The sequence below is a fragment of the Spinacia oleracea genome, chromosome 1 (genome assembly GCF_020520425.1).
Source record: "Spinacia oleracea cultivar Varoflay chromosome 1, BTI_SOV_V1, whole genome shotgun sequence".
In the NCBI taxonomy this organism is placed as follows: Eukaryota; Viridiplantae; Streptophyta; class Magnoliopsida; order Caryophyllales; family Amaranthaceae; genus Spinacia; species Spinacia oleracea.
The window spans coordinates 117,259,109-117,271,630 of record NC_079487.1 but is presented as its reverse complement, the minus strand read 5'-3'; the positions used below and the strand labels follow the sequence as shown (position 1 = coordinate 117,271,630).

Genomic DNA, 12,522 nt, shown 5'->3' with positions numbered 1-12,522 from the left:
TACACTAGGCTAGCATTGTTAAAATCAAGCAACCACAATCATCATCATTTTATCTATTGTAACTGATTGTAGAATTGAAAACTACCCTTGTCCTTAATAACAATATTAAATACTAGTCCCTGAAGCACGTACTTGCAAGTCAACCCATTAGGTGCAAAGCCCAATTTTAGCATCTTATTCTATAACTCCATTAATTCAGTAGTGTTGCTTTGCTCTTATCTTAAGAAGTTCATTATAAATATTGTATCGTAAAGCTGATACTTCACAGAAAGTGAAAGAAGCAAGGATTCTACTTTATCAAAATTATTTTCTGTACATTACGCAAATACCAAAGCACTGCAAATATTGTTAAGTTTAAGGTCAAATAAGTCCATTTCTTACATCAGAACTTCTGCCTCTAAGCATAAATGGATAAACATGGTATAACCCTCCTTTCTAGCATTGTTAATTTTTTTTCCTGAGTTGTTATGGTCAGCTTATGCTATCCCTGGGCGATATCTGCATACCATGAGCTTTTAGATGAATAAAATTTACATATTTTACTTCTATCATGCACTCTTTGTTCGGTTATGGACTCGCTTCTGCTGTGAACGTATGTTGGGACTTTCATCCATCGTTAGTGCAAAGAACTCACAAATTCACTTAATGTATAGCACTTAATGTTTATGGTAATACTAATTCTTTCTCGTTTTTTTCCTTATGTATGAATTCTTATACCCCATTGTTTTGCAGTACTTTTCAGATTGTCAGTTTCCAAGTTATGACAAAGAGCAGATTGGAGAAGTAAGAACCGAACGGGTGCCCCATGTTGTTCAACAATTGTATAATTGCTAGGTTTTGTTGAAGGAACCAACAAACCTAAGCCTCTACTGATTAATGTATTTTACGTAGTTTTATGTTTAGAGTTTTAGTTTAGATCTATGTAATTGGTTTTATTAGGGTGACAATTGCAAAAATTCTTTTAATTGAGGTTTGGAAATTAATTTTGAACTATTTACTATTCTTCAATATATGGTGTTATTTATGGAAAAAAAAATTAATATATTTTTCAGGTATATATTATATATATATATATATATATATATATATATATATATATATATATATATATATATATATATATAAACCTTTGATAGCGTTTCATATACATCCACTATAGAAAATAATTTAAAAAGGGCGCCAAATTTTAATAGTGTTTCTTTAATAGCGCTTATAATGTGCTATGAAAGAAACATTTGAATTATCCTAATCTTACATATGAAAGCGCTTTTGAAAAGCGCTATTAAAGGTACCTTTTACTTTTAATAGCGGAGCCATCAACAGCGCTTCAAGAAGCGCTGTTAAAAGCATTATTAAGCGCTATTAAAAGCATTTTCTGTCGTAGTGCCAACATAACTGATGATATCAGAAAATTGTTGGAAGTTGTTGACCAACAGAAAGAGGAATCCAGGTTATTTCAGTTCTTGAATGGCCTAAATGACAAATATGGACCTCAAAGGAGTCAAATCTTGATGATGACTCCCCTTCCCACCGTTGAAAGTGCCTGTGCAGTGTTGCAACAGGAAGAATCCCAAAGAGAGGTTTTGAAATTCATCAAACCTGAGACAGAAATGTCTGCTATGTTTACCAAAACCCAATCAGATAGAGTAGATATTGTTTGCAAGGCATGTGGTGTGAAGGGTCATTTGACTGAAAAATGTTGGACTATCATTGGATATCCAAAGTGGCACTCTAGACATGGAAAGGTTGCTGTAAAACCTGGAAATCGAGAAAGTGGAGCATCATCATCCTATTCAAAGTGGAATGTGGGAAAAAACAACTCTACCAGAGTTGCAGCAACTGCTCAGAGTACTGAAACAAAGTCTGAAACAGGTGTATTGTTCACACCACAGTAGTTGGACCAACTGGCCAAGTTATTGCCTAACCTGGTGTCTAAATCAACTTCCAGGCACACTGATACTGATGATGAGTTGGATATTCATTTCTCTGGTGTGATCTCTTGCTATCATGCTGCAGAACTGAGTGATGCATGGATAGTTGACTCTGGTGCTTCAGACCATATGACTCCTCATCTCCATTATCTGACTGAGCCAATTGCTGCAAAGAGTGGTCCCAAAATCAATCTGCCAACAGGAGAAACAGCAATGATATCCCACATGGGAAAAGCAACCATTGGAACAAACATTGTTCTGAAAAATGTGCTGTGTGTCCCAAAATTTCAACATAACTTGCTTTCTGTGCAAAAGCTGATCAAAGAAAGCAACTGTGAAGTGTTATTCTATCCAACACACTGTGTAATAGCTGACAGCAAAACAAAGAAGACTCTAGGTGTGGGAAAGGCAAGAAATGGACTTTACTACCTGGAGAAAAATGATGTTGAGAAACAAAATGAGAACACTCATTTTGGCTTTGCTGCAAACAAAGCTGCTGAAGAATACACACTGTGGCATAATAGACTTGGTCATTCCTCTCTCTCAAAACTTGAACACTTGGAGTGTGTGAAGCCCTATCTGACAGCAAAGAATGATGCAGTGTGTATCACCTGTCCCATGGCAAAGTTTTCAAAAGTGCCTTTCAGTCTGAGTTCTTCTCGTGCTGATGAGATATTTGAATTGGTGCACATGGACATTTGGGGTCCCTACAGAGTGGAAACAAGGAACAAATTCAGGTATTTCATGACAATTGTTGATGATCATTCAAGAATGACATGGATATACTTGCTGCAATACAAATCTCAGTCCCTGGATACCCTTGTGATGTTTCAGAACTATGTAAAAAACCATTTCAGTAAATCCATCAAACACTTGAGAACTGATAATGCCCTGGAATTTGATGATGAAGAGTGCCAGAAGTTTTTCTCTGAAAATGGAATTCTTCATCAAACATCATGTGTGAGAACACCTCAACAGAATGCAAGAGTGGAAAGAAAGCATAGACATGTGCTGGAAATGGGAAGAGCATTGAGATTCCAAGCCTCATTGCCTTTACATTTTTGGGGTGATTGTGTGATGACATCAACTCATATAATTAACAGACTTCCTGTTAAGATACTTGAAAACAAGACTCCATTTGAAGTTCTTCACAACAAAAAACCAGAGTATGAATACTTGAGAGTGTTTGGATGCTTGGCCTTTGCTCCAAACCCAGAGATCACTACTGATAAGTTCAAGGCAAGGGGAGTGCCTTGTGTCATGTTGGGTTACCCATCATCTCAAAAAGGTTACAGATTGTTGAACCTAGTTACAAGGCAAGTTATGGTGACAAGGCATGTGAAATTTAAAGAACATATCTTCCACTTCCACTCAAATGCTGAAAACTCCTACATGAAACCTCTACCTCAAACCCATCCAAACACAAACCTTTTTCCATCATCTGATTTGTTTGACATGTTCTGCAATGACAGTGATGATGAACCTGTTGAAAACAACAGCAACATTCCTGAAACTGATTCACCTACCCAAATCCATGAAATCACTGAACCTGAATCTGAAGAAGAACAGTCAGAAGAACCCAATGCTTCACATGTTGAAGATGTGGCTCCAAGAAGATCATCCAGATTTCACTCAGCACCAGTGTGGTCAAAAGACTATGTGATGAAGAATAACTCAAATACTCAACACATAGCTAATTTGGCTGAGTGTGAGATCCATAATACATTCTATTGCTTCCTGGTGACTCTAAGCAACATCAGTGACCCAATATTCTTCAAACAAGCTGTCACTCAATCAAAGTGGGTCAATGCCATGAATAGAGAGTTGGATGCACTGGAACTCAATGATACCTGGAATATATGTATCTTGCCTCCAGGGAAGCAGGCCATTGGGTGTAAATGGTTGTTCAAAACCAAGTTCCACCCTGATGGAAAACTGGACAAGAACAAATCAAGATTAGTGGCTTTGGGGTGCAAACAAAAGTATGGTCAGGACTATGCTGAAACATTTGCACCTGTGGCAAAAATGACAACTGTAAGAACCATCTTGGCAGTAGCAGCAATGCAAGATTGGTATGTGTTTCAAATGGATGTCAGTAATGCTTTCCTACATGGAGACTTGTATGAGGATGTGTATATGAAACTGCCTCAAGGTTATACTGGAATTGGGAGTAGAATCAAACTGAATGTCACTGATGAATGTGATGTATCTCAGAAAGTTGTGTGCAAGCTGAAAAAATCTTTGTATGGCCTGAAACAAGCCCCAAGACAATGGTTTGCCAAACTTTCAGAAACACTGATGAGGTTTGGTTATAACCAGTCCAAGTCAGACTACAGTCTGTTCACAAAGTCAAACATCCAAGATATTACCTTGATACTGATCTATGTTGATGATCTGTTGATATGTGGCACAAACCTGACAGAAATTGCAACTCTCAAAGAAATGTTGTCAAAGTCATTTCATATGAAAGATCTTGGAGAATTGACCTATTTTTGGGTCTTGAAGTGTTCAGATCCTCCTCTAGTTTCTTTGTGTCTCAAAGAAAATATGCCTTGGATTTGCTTAAAGAACATCACATGGTGGATGTCAAACCTGTTTTGCTGCCCATGGAATCAAACCTGAAACTTACCACAGACAAGGGAGAGTTGCTTCCTTCCCCTACTCCTTATCAGAGGTTGTTGAGTAGGCTGATTTACTTGACTATCACTAGGCCTGACATCTCCTTCACTGTACAACTCTTGAGCCAATTCATGCATCAACCTACTTCAGTTCATATGCAAGCTGCCAAAAGACTCCTAAGATACATTGCTGGCACTGTCAATCAAGGCATACTACTTGCTTCCACCTCTGCAGCCACTCTAACAGCTTATTGTGACAGTGATTGGGCTGGATGTCCAATGTCAAGAAGATCAACCTCAGGTTATTGCATCTTCCTGGGGAAATCTCCTGTTTCTTGGAAAGCAAAGAAACAGTCAGTTGTGGCTAGATCATCAGCAGAAGCTGAATACAGGACTATGGCCTTGACCTCTTGTGAAGTAACTTGGCTGACACACTTATTGAAGGACCTAGGTCTGACCAATCTACCACCTGCAGTGCTAAAGTGTGACAACCAAGCAGCTCTTGCTATAGCTGCTAATCCTGTTCTACATGAGAGAACAAAGCATCTGGAAGTTGACTGTCACTTCATCAGAGACAAAGTACAGAATGGCAGCATTGTCACAGAGCAAGTCCCATCTACTGAACAGATTGCAGATGTTCTGACTAAGGTTCTCACTGTAAAGCAACATCAGTATCTCTTGGACAAGTTGGGAGCTACCACTCACAACTTGAGGGGGAGTAATAAAGGATAAGCTCTCTTGGAGTAATTAGAGTAATTAAGCTAAGTAATTAAGCTCAGTCTTAGTTTTTAATTCATGTGACTTATTTTTGTCCTTTTCTGCACATGTATGGGTACTAGCCATGAGCTGTCCCAAGGGAGTAGGGTTTGCTCTCTTCTTTTGTATTGGTGTGCCGCACTATATAAGTGTGTGCAAGTTGTTTTGTAGGCAAGCAACCTAATACAATATCATTGAGCCTTCATTTCTTTCTCTTCTCTATTTTCTGCATTCAAGTTCTGAATTCCATGCACAAGCTTTGAGCTTTTTGTTCATCACAATCAGTGACAATCAAGTTATCAAATTGGAACTAATATGACTTTATTAAACCTAATTAAAACTTATTCGACATGATTTTAACTTATAGGATGATTTTTAAACTACTTATCTAATTAATATTTACGATAACTAATTGTAAAACCATTATTTTAAGTTGTAAATGAATGGACATAAATTATTTATTGTTCCATTAACCCACATGTTACCTCTAATTATTTACTTATGGTTTACAAAACACTGTGATTAGTATTCATATTAGTTTTATTTGACCAACATTATAAACAGTAATAATATGATTATTATTACTTTACCAATAATATGATTCTGATCAACGGATTGGGTTTGGGTCGAATTCGGGTTAAAATTGGTTTATTTGGCTACCAAGTCGGGTCATATTTGGTTTGAAAATTAACGGATAAGGTCGGGTCGTGATCTTTATGCTCGATTTCATAGGTCATGGGTTGTAATTAAATCGGGTTAAACATGTTACAGGATGTATATGGTCCGAGTTAAACGCGTTACGGGTTGTAAAAGGTTCGAGTTAAACGAGTTACAAGTTGAAAAAGTTCAGGTTAAATGGGTTATGACTTCAAGCTGTTCGAATGAAACAAGTTCTCTTTGGGTTAAAACAGGTTTGCCTTGAACTGTATCGGATCATTAACGGGTTTTGGATCGGTTCAGTCCGAGTTTGATGTAGTCGGACTAATAATCATAATAATATTATTTACTATTGAAACTTATTAGAGCTGATTGGAACTTATTGAACTTATTAGGTCTATTTGGACATGATCAAAATTTATTAGACCTTGTTAACCTGATAAGACATGTTTGTAACTTATCTGAACTTGTTGGACCTGAAACTTAATTTGTTAAGGTGAAGAAATGTCCCCTAACTCTTTTTTTTTCTTTCCATTTAGAGTATATGCGTCATTTCATCTTAAATTCCTATCCCTCCCCTCCCTAGGTATTAAATTAGACGGAAAAGGGAGATTTTTATCGTTATCTCTATCCCCCTCTAATCTGCATTTATCCTTCATTTTTCTTATCTCTCTTGTACACTCCTATCACTACCAGCTTACTTTCCCTTCCATTATCCTTTCGTTTCATCATTTTTCTTACATGGAACAAACCAACGGAAAACTAATTTTGGAATTGTGTTTTCCATTTTAAATTGTTTTCCATGAAAATCATTTTACACAGAAAATGTTTTACACCCAACCAAACGGAGCCTAAATTCAGTTCAATTCAGCACAAAAAAAAAATCATAAGAACAGGGTTGGTATATTACCAAAAAAATCATGCCAAAACTTGAAAATTCTGGTTAAGTTTTTTCGTGTAAAGCGAAATTTTCAAGACATGTATGGAATTTTTGCCTAAAAACACTGATTTGGATTACCTAAACCCGTGCTAATTTTGGATCTGGCAGGGTCAATTCATAATCAACTCTAATGACTGATACTGGGTGTATTTGTTTGAGAAATAAAATAACTAATACTTCGTATGACTTTCAAGCTGTTGCAAAATTCAGAATACCTAATGGACCAAAGGCGGTTTGTTTGAAGCTGTTGCTAAGTTTAGAAGTTGCAGATACATCTAATCAATCTGCACACTCTATCAGTGTACAATATACATGTTTACTGATTTTATCAAGTTCTCAGAGAACTGCTTTGTACTCCATTATTCTTCCCTGTTTAAATGGTTGGAGAATGCGATGATAGTTCTCATATTGTTCTGGCTGCTTAATCATACAAATCTATCTGTCTTTCTTGAAATACCGAACAAAACATCAGTTGCATCATAGAACTTTGTGGCCATGAATTTGGACCAAAGTATAACCTTTTGGCACCACTCTACGTAAAATGTGACATGCTTAGATGTTGAAGCCCGACTTTCCCGGTAGAAAAGAGTTGCTAGAATATGACTGTTTCTGAGTAAAAGAGCTGCTACGTTTCAGCTTCGCTGGGTGTCTCAGTCTCAGTCTCAGTGTCAGTGTCAGTGTCAGGTTGTTCATTTACAAGCTCTATTTCAACATTGAAACCAAATGCATTTCCAGGCAAGAAAGATTGTTTAAGTTCATCTTCGGTCTGAGTTGTCTTGATCTTATCATCTTTCACAGTAATTTTCTCCTGTATGAAGAGCATATATAAGCCAAAGCTGACACATCAAAAAAGTTGCATAAACTCGGTTTGAGCTACTTGCCTCTTCCACATAACCTGCCACCGCTGAAGTGACTATTTCCTGAATAACAAAATTTGTAACACGGTTTTTGCCAATTATATCCAGAAGCAAGCTCTTGGGAACCTGCACAATTTTGTAGATCAGTAACTAATAGATCAAGCATCAAGGGATTGGTAAACAATAATAAAGCCATCACGATAGAGTAATTCACTAATTTGATTGAGCTTCTTTATCTTTCTTTACAAAATTATTGTAAGAATTTCCCCGACTCTTATGTGGTGATTCTGGCAAATCATTAATCATTGAAATTCATATGTTCCTATTCAAATTGTCATACTTATTAAAACCACAACCTCCATCTAGATTTCCATCAATCATGTAAAGTAAAACCAAGGAAAACTAAAAACATTTCTCCAACTCTATCCTTCGATGCTACTCTCCCTATGTTCTCATAAAATCCTTCTCTCTGTCTTCCCTTGATTTAGTTCAGACTATCACCAGCACCATAGAAGGAAAATCTAACTTAAGCATAACAGTTGAGATTTTGGGTTGTTCAACTCAATTGAATGAAAATAAATTTCAAAAGAACGGAGTATACTCTATATATGCAATTAGTAGATATTTGAACAGAAATGAGTATGGAATGGCATTACATTATGTGAAAATAAACCTTAGATCTTAGAAGAACCAAGAGAAAATTCTTTTCAGTGTAGAAAACTGGGGCCTATAAGATACAAAATCAAGTTATTACCTTCGCTGTTTTTCCTGGATTTTGCCCATGTAGAAGCAAAAGGAAACAAAGTCAGAACTCAGAATTCTTCAGTTGACAAGTTATTAAATCTGCTGACTAACCTGAGACATGTAATCAGAAAAGGTAATCGATAAAAGAAATCAGATGCTTAGCTTACTTTCACATTGAAAGATGCGGGAAATTATGCACAATTCCAAAATCAAGAATGGTTAAGCATCAACCAGAAGATACATCCTTCAGAACGCAACAGTTGCAGTCATATTCGGACAAAATTATGCTCCCAATTCATTGACTAGATTTCAACTAGAGTATATGCAGTCATACACTCGTACAGTCGTACTCATACATAATCAGGGAACATGTGCCTTTTTAATACCGCCTAGAGACTTAAGAAGTCAGAAATCTGAAAGTAATATACAACCTGATATACCAAGATACCAAAATCTTTCTGAGTATGATAAATCTCGTATCCTATAGAGGCTTAAACACATTAGCTGCATCTGTGATTTATCTCCCTCAAACAAGTACCGTTTAACTTAATGGTTTCACTGGCCCCCTCTTTCTTAAGCTTCACACAAAATTATCAACCAGTATTCATTTAAGGTCGAAGACCTAAAAAGTCTAAAAGAGTAAAAGGCATTATGGTATTGAAAAGTTATGGATTTTTCCTTATCATGCAAAATAACATGAGAAACGTCAAGAGTGAAGACTTATTTGTCTAAATGACCGAAAACTTTTCACGTCCTACAAATTTATCTGTACAATGGGCCCAATTACGAATATCTGATAACCAACATTCTGGCTCTGCAAGATCATTTAGATGATGAATCTACAAAATATGTTTTCTGTATTTTGGTGTATGCCTTAATTCACAGCAACAGACATACCATCAATCCTTGAGCTTGAAATTAGACCAAACAAATCATTTAGAAGCAAAAATTCCTAATCACTTTTTACCTCCTTTTTCGCGGCGAAATCCAGGAATTGGCGGGGCTGAGCGACCTAAATGTAACAAGACCACATCAAAAGCCTTCTGTGTATCTTCTCCAGTCAAGTCCACTCTCAACTAAAAATAACAGGTAGGTAGAGATCAAAATCACATGCCTACAAAGGAACTTCAGTATGTAAAGCTTTGCAATCACGTTCAGAGTTAGAGAACAATTTAAGAGAGACTGATTTGCTGATAGACAGGATAACACAAAAGTGCTGAAATAGAATAGCTATATGCTGCATTAGATCAATATTTTAATGAGATTCCCGTAAAGAGGAAGGCGCAAAAATGTCAATTGAAATTCACAAATATTGCAATCTTCAACATTGTAAACACGAAAAAACAATCTAATGCACACGTCTCACTTTAATCTTCTCTGCATCTTCTGATTCAACAGTTACTTCAACCCCTTTAAATGTTAGTATAGTCCCTTTTGAATCCGTCATTGATGCCTCCATGCCTATAGCACATTGAAATCTTTATGTGAGTTAAACATTAGTAAAATTAGCATCGAATTAGACTGAAATAGTACATCACCTGAACCAACAGCAGAGATTGGCTTCAAAATATTAATTTGATCTCTTCCTTTTAGTTGGTGAACACTTGACAATCTAAAAGTGAAACACATGAAGGACTTCAGATACTTCAACTTAGCTAAACAGAAAATTTCCAACATTATTCAGGCGTTCATGTTTAATCACCCCTAACATATCTTATGTGAGTGATGATAAAGACTAAAGAGCTTAAGAGCCTAACCAGCAAAATGTGAATATCAAAAAATTCTGCAATGTAACAGGTTGTATATAGCTCTTTCACAGTGATCCGAATTCAAAATGTATAAGCAAAACGAGAAGTAAAATCCACCTTTTGCTCGATTCTTGTTGTAAAGAACAAAATGTTAGACACCGTCTTCCTGGAGCAGTATTGCAGGAAGCAACATTGAACTATAAAACAACAGACACAAGAGAAAGATCATTAACTAGATTATAGATTACTTTAAAACATTCTTCGCAGTACAATACTACAAACAATGTAAGGTTTGTGCAGATATTACATAGATTCACATTGTTTGGGTGTCAGTAATAAACCTAATACGCAAATGCATTCCATAGAATTGAAGCTTAAAGTTTGAATGCTTTGATATAATTAAAAGACCGGTATCACAACGTGAATTCAAGAATCCCCACACAAAGAGAACCCAGAAACCACATAAGATCAGTAGGATATTACCAAATGCTTTCCACACATAATAAAATCACAATCCAAATAATGGGGTTGAAATTGAAATTTGACATGGTAGCATTAGATTGATTAGGTGGTAATTTGTTCTCATCAAAGTAGTTGAAATGCATTTATGCTTCGGAATCACACAAAATTTGAACAAAAAATACAAAATTATTCCTACATTTGTGAATTTTATTCATTTTTTAGAAGTTTGCAAGTATGAAATTTATTTAAGAAATGCAAAATCTATCGAAAACCCTTTTGAGTTATATTTCAATATAAACTATTCAACAAAGATTCAGTAATTATCTTGGTGAAAATGAGAACACCCATTTAAGCTAATTGCTGCATAATAATTTAATAAAAATTAAAGAAGAATAGCTCGAAATAAAACATTCCAAAAAAATGGAAAATTGGGGTGAAATTAGTTCATACAATTGAATTGCGCAGAGGATGGATAGTTGTTGATGGACAGATAGACGCCGTCATACTTGCCATTTGCTTTCGTCAAGGGTGTGTACACTGAACTTGTGAAGTGAACCGCCTGAACTCGTTCCTGGAAATTCGAATTATCCTTTCATTTTTTTGTTCTCAAACTAGCCCGTTTATAAAACGGACGGTTGATTAGTGGTTGTTCAGATGTCATTAGTGATTACTTATGATTTTTGGTAATATATGAATTAAATAGAGATGTAATTTGAAGTTTGGAAAAATATAAAAATTATATGTTGAATAAATATTGAATGATAAAGGGGTGGAGTGGAAGAGACTAATGAGTGCATTAGACTAATAATAATTTGATGTTGAATAAGGAAAATGGAGTGGAAGAGGCATTAGAAGTTGTAAATCATAAAAACAATAAAAATTTGAAAAAAAAAAATGATGGATGAAAGGAGAGATGTCACATGGCGTCTAATCATGAGATGTCACATGGCTTCTAATAATCTATGGTGTTCCTTTTCAAATACTAGGTATAGATTGTAGAGTACTCCCGGTTTTGTTACTGCCTCCGTTTCGGGTTTTTTTTTTTAAAAAATGCAATATTTTAATTTACACATTTTATAATAATATCATTTTAGTCATAATTATCTCTAATCATCTTTTTCTAAAATTAAAAAAAAAATATTACTCCCTCCGTCCCTTAATACTCGACCTGTTTTGACCGGACACGCTTGTCAATGCACAACTTTGACCACCAATTTCTTTAACTACATATTATAAAAATTATAAAAATTTTAATTTTTGAAAATATATATTAAGATGAAGCCAACAACACATTATATACTAACATTTGTTTTCATATACTTAAAATAAAATAGGGTCAAAGTGAATTATGTGAATAGTGCAAAAAGTCAAAACAGGTTGAGTATTAAGGGACAAAAGGAGTATAAAAGTATTTTTTTTAATATATAATACTCCGTATATTATGAAAGTATATACTCCTTAATGAAATCAACTCAACAATATTTTACTTGATAACATTTGCTTTTTAATAAATTAGTAAAATATATGGTCAAACTTGGTGTATGAATAGTGATAAAACTAAAAGTTTTGTACTGTAATTTTTATGAAATAAATGAAGTATTTTGGTCTTGGTAGACTTTGTTCTCTACTTCTCTTCCCCTTAACAGGCCAAAAAAATAAAAAAAATCATATTAGATCACACCAGACTAAAAAAGTTTTTTTTTTTTAAAAAAAAAAAACTCACATAAAATATTCAGATCAGACCACAAACTAAAAAAATTAGACCAAATCTAATGAAGAGATCAAGGCCAAGGCCATACTCTTTTGAAC

General features: G+C 35.2%; 1 protein-coding gene across 1 annotated transcript; it reads right to left on the bottom strand.

Moving 5' to 3' along the window:
• Nucleotides 1–7,085: 7,085 nt before the first annotated feature.
• On the bottom strand, nt 7,086–11,364 carry LOC110777889 (uncharacterized). The gene is made up of 8 exons (XM_021982471.2): nt 11,164–11,364; nt 10,369–10,448; nt 10,042–10,115; nt 9,870–9,964; nt 9,471–9,579; nt 8,514–8,527; nt 7,784–7,885; nt 7,086–7,710 (listed from the first exon to the last, which is right to left on the bottom strand). Exons 1-8 carry the CDS (start codon nt 11,224–11,226, stop codon nt 7,528–7,530), a joined length of 720 nt encoding a protein of 239 aa, XP_021838163.1. The 5' UTR covers nt 11,227–11,364; the 3' UTR covers nt 7,086–7,527.
• Between the last annotated feature and the right edge of the window lie 1,158 nt (nt 11,365–12,522).

What these genes read in the sequence shown, in the direction of transcription:
- LOC110777889 (XM_021982471.2), bottom strand. Translation starts at nt 11,226, where the DNA reads ATGGCAAGTATGACGGCGTCTATCTGTCCATCAACAACTATCCATCCT. An exon ending in CAACAAGAATCGAGCAAAAG is followed by an intron (nt 10,116 to 10,368) that starts GTGGATTTTACT and finishes TTTCACTTTTAG; the next exon opens with ATTGTCAAGTGTTCACCAAC. An exon ending in TGGCAGGTTATGTGGAAGAG is followed by an intron (nt 7,711 to 7,783) that starts GCAAGTAGCTCA and finishes CTCTTCATACAG; the next exon opens with GAGAAAATTACTGTGAAAGA.